The sequence below is a fragment of the Acomys minous genome (assembly GCF_964271855.1).
Source record: "Acomys minous genome assembly, chromosome: 18".
Lineage (NCBI taxonomy): Eukaryota > Metazoa > Chordata > Mammalia > Rodentia > Muridae > Acomys > Acomys minous.
The window spans coordinates 51,601,128-51,614,713 of record NC_140501.1 but is presented as its reverse complement, the minus strand read 5'-3'; the positions used below and the strand labels follow the sequence as shown (position 1 = coordinate 51,614,713).

Genomic DNA, 13,586 nt, shown 5'->3' with positions numbered 1-13,586 from the left:
CTCTGTCCCTGTTTTTTAAAATCTCAGTAAAGAAGATTAGCTAATGGCCAACCATAGATGTATACCAATACGCTGGCCATCCTGAGCCAGACTAGCAGAAACTTAAAATGCTACGAAGGGTTTTTACAGAGGTTCCAGACCAAATGCACCTCAACTTATTTTTGGTGGGGTGGAGAGTGTAAGTCACTGAAAAGGATTCTAAGGGCTTAAAAAGAACCTTGGCAGCCACCCCAAGACTATCAATAAGTTGCTATGAAAGGGAATGAGAAAGAAGTTCGGAATGAACATGTGTAAGCGCAGCTGACCTCAGAGCTGGTGAGCAAGGAAGAAAAAGGCAGAGGGAGCCTGGCAATCTGAAAACTTGACAGAGGCTGCACGGAATATCCAGTGGAAGTTACCAGCTTGATCAGCACGCTGCCTCCAACGTACCCACCATACTCTCTGCCTAGACAAGGATGCCCCCTGCTAGTTCCAACACACAAGTTCCTCATCACTCCTGACTTCCTGGCTAACTTCCTAGTTCTGTAAGATCTGGAGAACATTTTCTTCTTTAAGGCTGAAAGCCACAGAAATAAGTAAGATGAATCTATACTACCAGAAAAAGGTAAAATGACATAAACATAAACTACTGAGCAAGCACTTTATCTAGGTGTTTTCTTTTATCTTGGTCCAATAACATTTTCCCCAATAATGAACCTGTGGCAATGTTAACATTCTAACCAATGGGCTAGAGGAAAGAAACAAAACAAAGCAAAAAAAAAAAAATCTACCTCCCTTTATGATAACATGGAGACAAAGCTGTTAAAATCTTGAAGCCATGTTTGATGATCTGTTCTTACATTTGACTCTATTCCCAGTTAAGCACATTTGTAAGACAAACTGTTTACCACACAATGGTGGAACATTTAAAGTGAAATGCACTTTATGATGTAAACCTTTATGACATAAACAGCATACAATATTACCAACAGGCTTGTGGGCAACTCATCTACGTGACAAAGATCACCTTAAAGCCACACAAGGTATTTTGAATGTGCATTTTGAATAGTCAGGGCTGGTTTACTCAGAACACTTGGAAACGCATAAGCTAAGTTTCCCTAATTACACCTATTTCTGATGGAGGAAGAGAGCACTGTTCCTGAACAAAGTAATGAAAGCAATGCTTTTGTCCCACGAGTTGTTTGGTGATGCTACATTCGCTCTATGAACAGAAACTGTTCCAGGTGCTGAAGGTCTGGGGGGGAGGGGGAGAGTGCGACAATACCCCAGGGCCAAGTTTAAGAACATACTAAGATGGTATAGAGAAAACACCACCGTGGCTGAGCTTTGGCTATTTAGGAAAGAAAGATTCAACTGGCATTTGAATCGAAACCACTCTGAGAAGTGGTCTGACACCAGGCAAACAACAAAACGAGAGGCAAAATCCCCTCGGGGGGTGGGGGGGTAAGCAAGCCTGTGTCCCCACTTACTGAAGCAAGGTAGGGATGAGGCCACAGGCATCCGGACAGGGCCCAGACAAGGGGAACAAAGATAGAGTCTTAAAAATAAAAAAAGGTGGGTTTCAATAGGAAACATGGGCGGGTTAAAGCAGCAGAGGCAATGCTGTGATTCATTCTAAAATACCTCTCTTTGATCTGGGTAATGGTGGGTGGATTGGGGAAAAGGAAAGGAGACCAGTTGAAGACTCTGGCAAGAAGGATATGAAGAATTTCTCATAGGCCTTTGAAGCGCAGCCTCAAGGAGCTGGATGGGCACTAGGACCAAGAGAGACTAAGAGGCATCTGGCCTGAGTGGGCTGGATAAGGTCCTGAGAAACACAAACCTACTGTTTGGCCTTAGCTACTATGAAGACTGATCCTGACTGGCAACCTGCGAGGACTGGCACCATGGAGAAGACAAACTTCTGAGTGTGTCTGGGAGGGTGTTTTCACAGCGGAAGGAAGGCCTACCTTCAGTGTAGGGTGTGCCACCCCATGGACAGGGACCCGGACTAAACCAAGAGAAAGGAAGCGGAAGTCTAGCACTCACTGCTCTCTTGTTTCCTGGCTGTGGAAACAATGTGACCTCAAGCTACCTCCACAAAACCGCCATTCCCACCACCATGGACTGTGCTCTAAAACGGCGGACCACAGGTGCTCAGTTCTTCAGCACCTTCTCTCATGTGTTTTGTGACAGCCAGAGAATGCTGGAAACACTTAACTCAGAGTGACTCCCCAGGCAGCTGCCATCTAGGTCTGGAGCTCTAAGGACCTCTGCGCTGTAGACATTTCAGAGTCATCAGTGCACTAATGGTGTCCAAGGCAGAGAGCAGTAGAGAGATCTAGGCATGCCAGGATTTCTGAGGGAAAAAGTGGGAGGAATCAACAAACTCAGCAGAAATAAGCAATGACATAGGAAGAAAACTGGGCCAAGGTGCAGTCAATCCTGTGACCCAAATGAGAAAGTGTCTCAATGACATCAAACATAGTCAAAGCCACTGAAAGCCCAAGCAAGGGTAAAGTGGCTGGCAACAGCCGGGAGCAGGGTATGGTGGCACACGTCCGCAACCACAGCAAATGGGGGTTTGAGGCGGGAGAACTGAGTTCCAACAAGCCTGAATTATGTTCAGACCCTGTCTCAGTGTGCCCCCAAAAGGAAGGAATGGCAAGGAGGGAAAGGAGCGAGTCAAAGCCGACGAGACAGGTAGAAGAAGTCTAGCGACGGGGCTCTGAAAAGGAACGTGATGGTTTAAATGAGCAGTGCTCCCCACAGGCTTAGGGAGGGAACTTGGTCTCCAGCGGTGGCACTGTGTGGGGGCACCGTGTGGGGAAGGTATGGCATCTTTGGGAGGTGCAGGCTTGCTGGAGGATGCTCAGGGAGGAAGCAACTCTGAGCGCTTAGAGCCGTGTCCAGCTTCACACTCGCCTTCATCGCCTTCTATTGTGAATAAAGACACGCTCACTCAGCTGCCGTGCCTCCCCATTATGGACTCTTGCTCTGGAATAAGAAGTTAAAATAAACCTGTTTTTCCTTAAGCTGCCTTGATCACGGCATTTTACCATAGCAATAAAGAGTAACTAATACAGAGAGGGAGAGCACAGTGATCTGGTGACCCCAAGGAAAAGAGGGTACTCTAAGTACAAAAGAGAACCCAGCTCAGAAGAGCACTCAGCACCATAATAACGCAACCACATGATATAACCAGGCTACTGGGAAGCAGGAGAGAAAGGGCAGCATGTGAGGAAAGAGGGCTAACTTTCCACTGTGCACTGTAGGAAGTACACACTCAACACAGAGGTGAACAGTAAGAGACTATTTGTTAAGACATTGGAGGCAGGGGGTGACTAGAGAGATGGCTCAGTACCGGCTGTCCTTTCAGAGGATCTAGGCCCAGTTCCTAGCACATGCCACAGCTCACTGTCCTGTAACTTCAGTTCCAGGTGAACTTTGTAGATACATGTGGCGCACAAACATGCATTTTTCTTTTTTAAATACAATCTCTAAGTAAAGAAATTCATGGGGCTAGTTCAGTGAGCAAAGAGCTTGCAGCACGAGCACCAGAGTTCAGATTCCCCAAACTATGTAAAAGCTAGGCATGACGGCACATGTCTGTAACCCCAGTGCTGGGGGCGTGACACAGAGACAGGCACAGCCTAGAGACTATCTCAAAAAATAAAGTGGAGGACAATAGAGGACCAAACCTGATGTCCATACATAACACACTTAGAGCCCCCCCAAACAAATCTGTCAGTCTACCTTGTAGCGTGGGACATCTACCTATAAGGTTTTGTAACTACATGCACCGATCACTCGGGAAATACTCATTTTCTGTTATTCACACTTCCCCAAAGGTGGTTCGTTTCAGGCAATATCAAAGTATTTTATAATTATACTCATTGATCAGTTAGGAGGTTGTTGAGTACAGCCATGGGTACATGTTCTCTAAAGTCTTAATTTCCTCTTACAAATGTAACCCTCCATATTGATTAATACTACATTCAGTTTCTGTGGCAGATTCACTGCCTATTTAATATTAATAAGCCTGATAAACCACAATTTTCCCATCAGTTGTTCCATCAAGTAAAAATGATGTTGTGAAAAAGTAGCCAGTTCAGACAGCACAACACAATCCTAAACATTTCTAGAAACCTCTGAAGTGCTTGGTGCAGACTTCCCACTTTATTGTATAAGATAACCAAGGAATGGGATATAGTGACGTGTATCCTCTTTAGTGCTTCAAAGGTATTTAATTAAACTAATACTTGTTGGGGGATAGTTTTATGCTCTGTGTATTTAGATGCTGAGTTCTATGCCCATATGTCCAGATGTGGGCACTGTCATTATTATTGAGGAATCACCTATCTCAGTGTTGCGTAAAAATTGTTCTTCATCATCTCTGAACGGCAGGAGAGGAGAGTTGAGGTGGGACTTCCGACCCCAGTAAAGGAGTCCCAGGTGGAGAAGATTGTCATGAGGACAAAGATGGAACAGGAGTAGCCAGGGCAAGACTAGGTGACAGATAAGAGAGCACATGGCTGGGAAGTAAGCCAGGTCAGCATGGTTGGGTTAGTATAGCTAAGAATCTGCCCAGCTATAGTGCTTAGTATATTTAAGTGCTTAATATATAAATTAATAAATTTAGTAGGTCTCTGTGTCATTATTTGAGAGCTAGAGCAGGCACACACACACACAAAAAAACCCTCCTACTATTATTTTTATAAATACTATTTCCCATGAATGCCCAGCAAAGCCCAACCTGACAGATTGATGTCACTACCATGGCCCATGCTGAGAGGGCAGTAATCTCTCTCATCACTAGTTTTGCTTCCTGAGTATAAATATCAACGTATTACAGCAGGAGAGGCAAATAATATTTAGTGAAACTAGAAAATCAGTTTGATTCGTGGACCTCTGGAAAGGGACTCAGGAAAACCCCAAGGTTCGGTTTTACTACATGAGCAAGAAACTGTCTCAAGCACAGACCATGTCGCAGAGAAGAAGAGTGAAGTGCAAACAACACGAGTGAACTATTCTAGTGTAAGAAGGCCAACGTCATTAACGAGCGCCCTTTGCACAGTGCTAAGGTGGGGCCTGCATCTTTCATAATAAGCCCTCAACTATTTGACTGGTTAGGGGCATGGATTAATATGATAAAATCTGAAAAACAAAGAGCTAAGATAAGCTATTTGTTCCTTTTTCTCCTTCGCTGCCCAACCAGCAGTTATGAAAACGCTAGAAATACAGAGAAACCACAGAAAGAAAAGCACCGGGGGGAGGGGGGAGCTTTCCTTCACATTCTATGAAGTTTACAAAATAGAAAACCGCCCCCCACACCCCAGAAAGGCATTTCTGTAAAGATCCGCTAAATCAGGTAGCCATGCTGGGCATCATCAGAATAAATGCTCCCTGCACAGCCCCTGCAGGACATGGAAAGCAACCTCCTCCAAGACGCTAGCAGAGAGGAAGTGCTAGCAAGCAGAACCCCTGAACACAGTGAAAACGTTTCCTTCATGAAATTCATGAACAGGCGGGGGGTTGGGGGGGGGGCGGACAACACACCTGAAAGGGGGACTTGTGTGTCAGGGGCGACCTCGCAGCCTTCTTTAGCTTTTGCTGTTGAGCAATGAAGCGGATCAGGCAATTTGTTTCTGGAGAGCCCCGGACACCGACCGTGGACCGCCGCCTGGCCTTCTGAAGGGAAGATGGTGTCTTTCCTGTAACAAAACGCTCTCACTGGTCAGAATGAAGCTTGGCAATGGTCAGCCCGATGCTGGGGATGGACCGCCATGGGCGAGTGAACAGGAGTGAACACGTGTAACAGAAAACTAAAGAACTACTGGCCAAGAAGTTCACACATGAACAGTTGGAGAGACTGTCACTTGATTTAACTCATGTTTCTAGGTCAGCACGTGGCACACAGAGGGTCACAAATACTTCTCTAATTTTCATCTGGGCCCCATATCCCTCATCCACGGAGAGGGCAGGGGCTAACAGCTTGATGCTGAGAGACTCTCTCTGTTTATAACAACCACCATGTACAGTGCACTGTGGTTTCACTTACTGTGGTCATCCAACCTCTGAAAATATTACACGGGAACATTCTACAGCAATTCACAAACTTAAAACTGCCACTCATTGCAAGCAGCATAAAATCCACTGTGCAGACACATCTAGCCCAGGACCTTAATCATTCTCCTGAGCACGGTACCTGTGCTGCACATTTGCACACCTAAGGTCACTCTCTGGCTATCGGGACTGTTCATGGTAGTAATTACATTCAAGTAAGCATTACTTACTTAGGCTAGCCCCAGCCTCAAGAGCAGTGATGCCAGCAATTGCTAAGCTAAGAAGTGATCATAAAGTATCTAAGCAGAGAGAGGGCAGTTTGTGATGGATAAGCTTGGTTCTAAACTCAACTAGCCTGAGGGCATCTTGGCTAGGGCATGCTCTGACAGCCTATCCATAGGCACATCTCTTCCTGAGGCTAATTTATAAATTAAGCACAACCACTGGCAAGCACGCATAGCAAAAATCATTTTAGTTTTTTGTTTGCCTATTTTAGGTTTTATTCATATCTTCAGGTCTAAAAACTTACCAGGGCCCTTGGAACAGAGCCCCCATGTGGGTGGGGCTGGTGAGATCCTTCTGTATTCTGCTCTTATTTTTCCAGAATAATTCCTTTACTCTAAGACAAGCTACATACTCAACTTTCAGCATACTATCCTGAATTTTGCTCACTCACATAAGCATAGAAAAATGGATCTAGTCTTTTATGTGATAATTCTGAGCAAAGCAGTCTGATTGCCTAATTCTCACCTTACACAGCATGATGTCATTGGTTCCCCCCAGTGCCTCCTGTTTTTTATAATTGATGTTCTATAACCCAAAGAACTTTATTGCCATATTTCCTTTTCCATCAGATTTCACAGGTGAATTTCATTCCTGAGGTTGAAGAAAATCAATTTTCTGTTTGAGATTTTTGAATGAGGTACACAGCCGGTCAGTTTTATCCATTCTTAAATGCCTTTCAACTAATTTTCATATACACCGTTTTCTAGGGTGGGCACAAAACACAAATGATTTAGAAACACTGTCATGTTGGGAGCCCTGGGATCCTTTGCTGAGCTGTGCTGAGCACAGAAGTCTCTTCAAACAAGTCTGCAGGGTCAGTATAAATACTCATCGCCAGAAAGTCAGTCAGTACAGACACGCACAGTTGGGGCCTACTGTAGTTATTTTTAAAATCGAAAGACCATGCAATACAAGAACTTCTCTCACCTGAAGGGGTCCTAACGAAACTTTCAGGTGTAATTCCCAACTGCTCTACGGTTACTGTGGAGAAGTCCAAAGGTGACTTAAAGGTGTCGGAGGTGCAAAGATTAGGAGTCACATCTGCTACATGTTTCTGCGGGGTCATAAGCTTCCCGGTTCCCAAGATAAAAAGCGCATTTTCTGAAAACGGAAAACACGTTGCAGGGCTAAGCAACACAATCAAGGGACTCAAACCTTCCATCTTACGAGGGCCACAGGTCACCACGTACCAGAATTATTAACGACACACTCCTTGGGTTCGGAGGGAGGCCTGTCGCATGAACTTGTATCCATCTGGAAGATGAAGTTAAAGGCAAGAATAAAATGTGAAAAATAATCCTACTGCAAGCCCAAAAGAATGTGACGGGACTCTAACGCAATCCGTACCAGAGGGACATGCTGGGAGAGAATTCCGGGCGTTCCGATTAAAGAAACGGCGGGAGGTGTTATTAACTAAACAAAGCCGACCGACCTGAAAACGTCCGGGTTTTTCATCCCAGGACCCCGATCGGATAGCAGGCCTACCTCTCGCGCCCGGGTCCCGCCTGTTCCTTCAGACGTCTACTAGGGTCGGGCTGGCTTCGCTTTACCGAGTAAGGGATCTGGGTTAGCTTCCTTCCTGCCGGCCGCTGCACGATCTGTGAGTCTGGGAGAAGGGAAGACGCCTCGCAGCCCGCCAGCAGATTCAAACTGGGGCCACGCCCCCCCTACGCGGAGGGATACCCGTAGGGGGACCCACGTGTGAGCGCGCACCCCGGTCCCTCCAGGCCTCACCCCCGAGCTGTCGGACGCGGCAGACGCCTCCGTGTATCCCGGGAGAACTACGGCTAGCCCAGAATAAGCAACCCCCTGGCGAGACACAGCTATGGCAAAATGGTGCCCTCAAGACTGAGTTCCGCGGACCAACACTTCAGTTAAGCCACAAACCCCGCCTCTAACTTTGGGATTGGCTGCCGCAAACTTCGAAAATGAATCATTAGACCAATCGTGACAGAACCGCAGCATGGCTAGTCTAACCCATTAACCAATCCCGACACCAGCCGTTACCTCGGTGGGTGGGGTTGTAGGAGGGGTCAAAGCCAAACGAGGCGCTGACTGGTAGATGGAACTTCAGCGTCCCGCCTTTACCTTAGGCTCCGCCTCTTTATGCAAATGAATCTCCCTTTACTCCGGCGTGCGCCTGCTCAGTAACGTTTAGCACCGCCCCTTGCTAGTAGCTTCTCCTCTGATTCGCTGATACTCCTATCCGTCAACCAGCTTTCAGCCTCTCTTTCCTCCCTCCGCCGACTAGTGCTCGTCTGAGTCCACCCCCCCGTCGAATTCCGATTGGCTGAACGCTGGCCGGCTCCGCGCGTTGATTGGCGCAGCTCAGCGTCCGTCTAGATGCGGATGGGGGAAGGGCCGCTAGCGGGCTAAGGAGCCTAGGGGCGGGGTGGGAAGGAGGATCGGCCAACCCCGGGGTGTGGGACTTGAGAGTGCGTGCGTGAGGAGTGTGGGGCTGACCAGGAAGGTGGCGAAGGGCGGAGAGTCCGGGTGGGAGGCGGGAGGGGTCTCGCGGGCACGGAGCGCGGCGGGTGGCGGGCCGGGGGCGAGGGTGGCGGCTCCCTCAGGACCCGGCGCGATGCGGCGGGTCACGTTGTTTTTGAACGGCAGCCCGAGGAACGGCAAGGTAAGCGGTGGAGAGGGCGCGACCCGGGGACAACCTCTCCCCCCCGCCCCCGCCCCCCTTCAGCTCCTGACAACCCGGGGCATCCCGGCCACCGGAGCCCCGAGGTGCCGCTGTCACCTGAGCAGCGGGCCGAGGTCCCCTCCCACCTTCCCGCGTCGCCCTCCTGTCCTGATCCGTGCTGAGTAATGCTCAGCCCCGGGGAGGAGGCGGTGATCACCGAGGCGGGTGACCCTGGCCAAGTCCGGGAGAAGGACACTCCAGGGGACAGTTGAGTGACATCCTCAGAATGGGGACCTGATCTGGAATGCTTAACTCCTCTTTCAAGGTGCCCCGGGACCCCTTGCCCCGCCACTGTGCAAACTTTTGTTTTGTGTTTTATTGTGTATTTATTGTTTTGATTCCTCGGAGGACGGTGACAGCAGACCAGAGTGACTTGATTTGACAGCAGCCTTAGCTGCCTTTAGGCCTCCGTGGAGGGCGTGGTGCTAAATATTTTTCCGATGTTGCAGCAGCCGCTTGCCCCACCCTTGAAAGTTATTCTTTGGAAAAAAAAAAATGTTGGCTGTTTCTGGCACACTAGTTATGTGAGGTTAAGTGACGGCCCCACACATAACTAAGAATGCTTAAAGTCTCAGAAGTAACGAAGCCTTTTAAAGTTTCAATTCAAGGTTCATTGGCCCCACTCTATTCTTAATGGGCCAGAATATTTTGATTTTTACACTTACACGTAGCAGAACTATTCAAGGGGGTTAAGGGGGTGTGTGTGGGGGTAGCTTTTTTAACCACTTTGCAGTTTTGAATAAACAGATTCTGGAAATCTGAACTGCAGTGAGGTTTGTGCTCTGCGACTTTGTTTTCTTAAAGATTTGATATTCATACAAAAATAGTATTAACATAAGCTCAACCAGTGCTTCAGAAATACGTACCGAAAAAGCGCTGTCAGGGCTGATCATTAACTTCTCCTCACCGCACTCTGTTGTTGGCTAGTATTCAGAACCTCAGGTCTGTGTGGCTACTGAGAGGCTTAGTATGTCGAGTTGCAGTTGTATTGATATGTGTTCTCACCAGTGTTAACTATGTTGTGTTTCTCCATGACGTCAGGGTGGCTAGAGTTCCTCATAAGTCCTTATTAACTCTGCTCTAAATCTCTGTTTTATTGTCCAAAACTTGAGTGGGTTTTTTGTGTATTATTTACATTTTAAAAAACCGTCTAAAAAGTTACACTTTAGTTTTGATTGTGAGTTTCCTGGTTAATATTAAAGAGTCTCAGAAGGTTGGGGAAAGTGTATCTCAAAGAATTATGTATACATATTCACAAACAAATATAACAAAAGAGTGAACTGAAAAATACTAACATTTAATATTCAAAAGAAACTATGCCACAATCCTTTCTGCTAAGCTAGAGAATATTTGCTCTCAAGCTGTTTCCTCTCCTTTCCTCTGATTAAAAAAAAAATGTTTTAAAAAACCCTCTTATTTGAAAAGATCACAATACATAGCACCTGCATTTATGTATATAGGTATATAATATATACATAGCCACTATATTTAATCAGGGTTGGTGTAAACATGACGGATGCTCATTAAAATATTCCTAAATGAAATGCTACTCTGAAATAGTTTGATTTCCTGTCTATAAAATAGAATATATCATTTAGATTGTCTCCTTACTCACCTGGTTTTTATTTTTAATCCCCTAGTCATGAGAATAATCCTCTCTAACCCCCACCCCACCCCACCGTACACCCCAGTGTGTTTCCCTCTTGCAGCTTGCCCTGTGGCTGTCCGACTGTGAGGTAGATGTCATCAACATGCGTTTTCTGTTTTTGTAACTGATAAATGCTTTTAATGTTGATGAAAGAGCTGGGTTTTTTTTTTTTTTCCTAAGTGAAATGAAATACCATGAAGGGTGTAATGTGACCCATTGGGATTTAGGAAGGAATGTATATTGTTTATATTTTTTATTTTAAGACAAAATAATTTAAAAACTTGGGTTTTCTAATCTCGAAAAACATGGGAGCCTCCAATCACTGAACTTGTCAACTGGTCTTGTTTTCTTCCAGATTAGAATCCTTTCACATAGGTTGATAGCCAGCACCTTACTCACAGTTGGCTCTCTTTGACATGCAGTATACAGAAGCCTACATACACTGCAGAGTCTTAACTGATTTAGCCATCAACTCAGTGCCAAGTGGCTTGACAAGATTACCTAAAAAAAAAAAACCTGCAGATCGAAGCTGGTATTAATCACGCAAACATAGTAAATATTGAGAGAGTGGCAACGCTGACTGCTCTTCCTCGCATCAGCTGTAAAATTAAAATATAAAATACGGGCCTCAGAAGAGTGCCGCGTTTTAAGAAAATTATTTGAGGTTTTTGCTTAATAATTGCTATAGTTAAGTTCTTCTTGGGTATATTATTCTTTGAACTATTAGCCAGCCGTATGATGAGGTCATTCTAATTACCAAGACATGAAAAAGTCTTTTTCTGTACATGCAGTCAAATGGTCTTGGGGTTTTTTCCTTTGCCTTAGTTTTTAAAATCTTTTTGGGTTAGGGAGCTGGCTCAGGGGTTAAATGTAGTACAGAAGCAGCAAGTGTGAGGAGCTGAGTTGGGATCCTGAGAAGCAGCTATTGGATAGATAAGGCAGTCCACCTAGAGTTCCAGGCCCCGAGGCAAAGATGAGGGATCCCAGGAGGAAGCTGGCTCTCTAGCTTGGCTGTGTTTGCAAACTCGGGGGTCACTTATGCCTCAGTGAATAAAGTACAGAGCTCTGGAAGAAGGCTCCTTAAATCAACTTTGGGCCTCGACCTACATGTCCACACAGGTACACACACACCTGAACACACACGCGTGTGCCTACACACACTCAAACACACACATTAAAAAACAACCGTTTATATTTTAAAGGCAATCTTAAATTTAGCAGAGTCTCACTAAATTTAATGATAAATGTTCAGAAGATTCTTGCTGGCCAGTTTGTAATCTGGGTAAATAAAAGTTCTATTGCCATGACAGTGGCACACAGTTTACACCTAAATAAACACACAACTGATTGAGCACAAACCCAGAACCATTCTACTGATAGGCTTTCAAGATTATGGTCCTGTACCATTGATGTGTTTTAATTATAGGAGAAAGGGGAGTTGTTATTGGCTCCAGAAAGGTCAGCTGTGTCTACACCTTTCATCTTTTCTCCATTTGCCTCCCAGTCTCCTTTGATCTCTTTGCTATTCCATGTAAAGGTTAGTATTAAGAGTATGAAATGAGGATTCAGACATCTAAATAAAACGTGCGATTCTGAACAGCCCCGTGTGGGCGCCATCAAGAACCACTTGGGCATATCCTAGGCTTTTTGTGTGCAGTACTCATTCAGCTGCCACCTAATAAGAACTGTCTGAGTGTGAGCCTCCGTGCCAAACGCTGCACACACAGCAGGCGAGGGAATATCTGTATCCTGGACTGACCTTTGCATCCTTAGCTAATTTTGATATTAGGTCAGAAATATGTTGTTGGTATCATCTAGTCAGACTTGAACTCATTACATTATTAGAAGTGAAAATCTGAATCTAAACCTTAGTAAGAACTTGGTGTTCTTTTAGTTTGTTTCTTAATACCTTTGATGTGTATAGAAGCCTGCAGTATAAAATATTGATGGTACATCAGAATGAAAGGAACATACTAAAAGCCATTTTCATTAATTTTATTTATCTTTGTTGCTTTCTTAGTCCTTACAAACTTGACATTTTTTCTTTAATGTTTCTAACATTTAGTAATAATGTCTGCATTTTCAATACTTTAGTGAAATATGTAGTATTTATGTAAATATTACATATATTTTATATAAATATTTCAAATATATATTTATATAAATATATTTTAAAAATAAAAAAACACTCCCACAATTTATCCATTCTCTCGTCAACACACTTGTATCCCATACACTACTATGTGTGTACTCTAGCATAAAGAGTAAGAATTCCCTAGAGTGCATTATGGGAGTACTTAAAAACAGTGGTGTCCTCCAACCCCAGTAGGTCTGAGTGACACTGGGGTATATAATTCTATCACACTTCTGGTAATTTTTATATTACAGGCTTTGAGCTGTAATTTGAGGACCACCCCCACCTCCACCTCCTGCTCCCTCTCCAGTGAGATGGCTCAGGAAAACTTAGTGCCTGTTGAGGACTGAAGTTTGAATCCCAGCACCCACATCAGGTAGTTCACAACTGCCTATAACTTGAGCTCCAGGGCATCATATATCCCTGGTTTTCACAGACACCTGCACTCACACCCCGCCTCCACCCCGCAGGTATATAATTTTAAAAAGTAACCCCCTGGGTTCAATTAGTGCTTCTCATATACATGTGGGTATGGAACCATCCACTTGAATATGGACAACCTACAACCAACCATGTTTGAAAAGGAAACGTGAGTCTTTGTCCCTGACAGCCTCAACTGGCAATAGCTGCTCCACCAGCGCCTTACCTTAGGCCTCTCCCCAACTCACGCTGAGAGTTTCCTGGCTTGATATGGTAGTACAGCTCTTTCCCAGGGTAACTATAGTGCTTGTGAGTTGATGTATTCAACAGTCGCATCCAGAAGTCAGCGTTTCTCAGCTCTCCTC

General features: G+C 45.2%; 2 protein-coding genes and 1 long non-coding RNA gene across 8 annotated transcripts in view; 1 reads left to right on the top strand and 2 right to left on the bottom strand.

Annotated features, from left to right (window-relative positions):
- The window catches only part of CDCA2 (cell division cycle associated 2), a 38,367-nt gene extending 30,185 nt beyond the window's left edge, over positions 1 to 8,182 (bottom strand). For 2 of the 5 annotated variants that reach the window (XM_084766992.1, XM_084766991.1), the window contains exons 1-4: positions 7,816 to 8,174; positions 7,521 to 7,584; positions 7,258 to 7,431; positions 5,539 to 5,693 (exon numbers count right to left, since the gene is read on the bottom strand). In XM_084766992.1, coding sequence (XP_084623118.1) covers positions 5,539 to 5,693; positions 7,258 to 7,431; positions 7,521 to 7,584 — 393 coding nt within the window. In that variant the 5' untranslated portion in view covers positions 7,816 to 8,174. Of the gene's footprint in view, positions 1 to 770; positions 1,200 to 5,538; positions 5,694 to 7,257; positions 7,432 to 7,520; positions 7,585 to 7,815 lie in introns of those variants that run through there. The other 3 variants (XM_084766990.1, XM_084766993.1, XM_084766994.1) reach the window with 3 other exon arrangements.
- LOC311588909 lies at positions 174 to 1,237 on the bottom strand. The gene is made up of 2 exons (XR_014776360.1): positions 1,195 to 1,237; positions 174 to 770 (listed from the first exon to the last, which is right to left on the bottom strand). It is a non-coding gene; the product is annotated as an uncharacterized lncRNA (long non-coding RNA).
- Positions 8,183 to 8,807: 625 nt separating the features above from the next.
- Positions 8,808 to 13,586, top strand: part of KCTD9 (potassium channel tetramerization domain containing 9) — a 29,939-nt gene continuing 25,160 nt past the window's right edge. Inside the window, exon 1 of one of the 2 annotated variants that reach the window (XM_084766996.1) lies at positions 8,808 to 8,959. In XM_084766996.1, coding sequence (XP_084623122.1) covers positions 8,912 to 8,959 — 48 coding nt within the window. In that variant the 5' untranslated portion in view covers positions 8,808 to 8,911. The remainder of the gene's footprint in view (positions 8,960 to 13,586) is intronic. The other variant, XM_084766997.1, reaches the window with a different exon arrangement.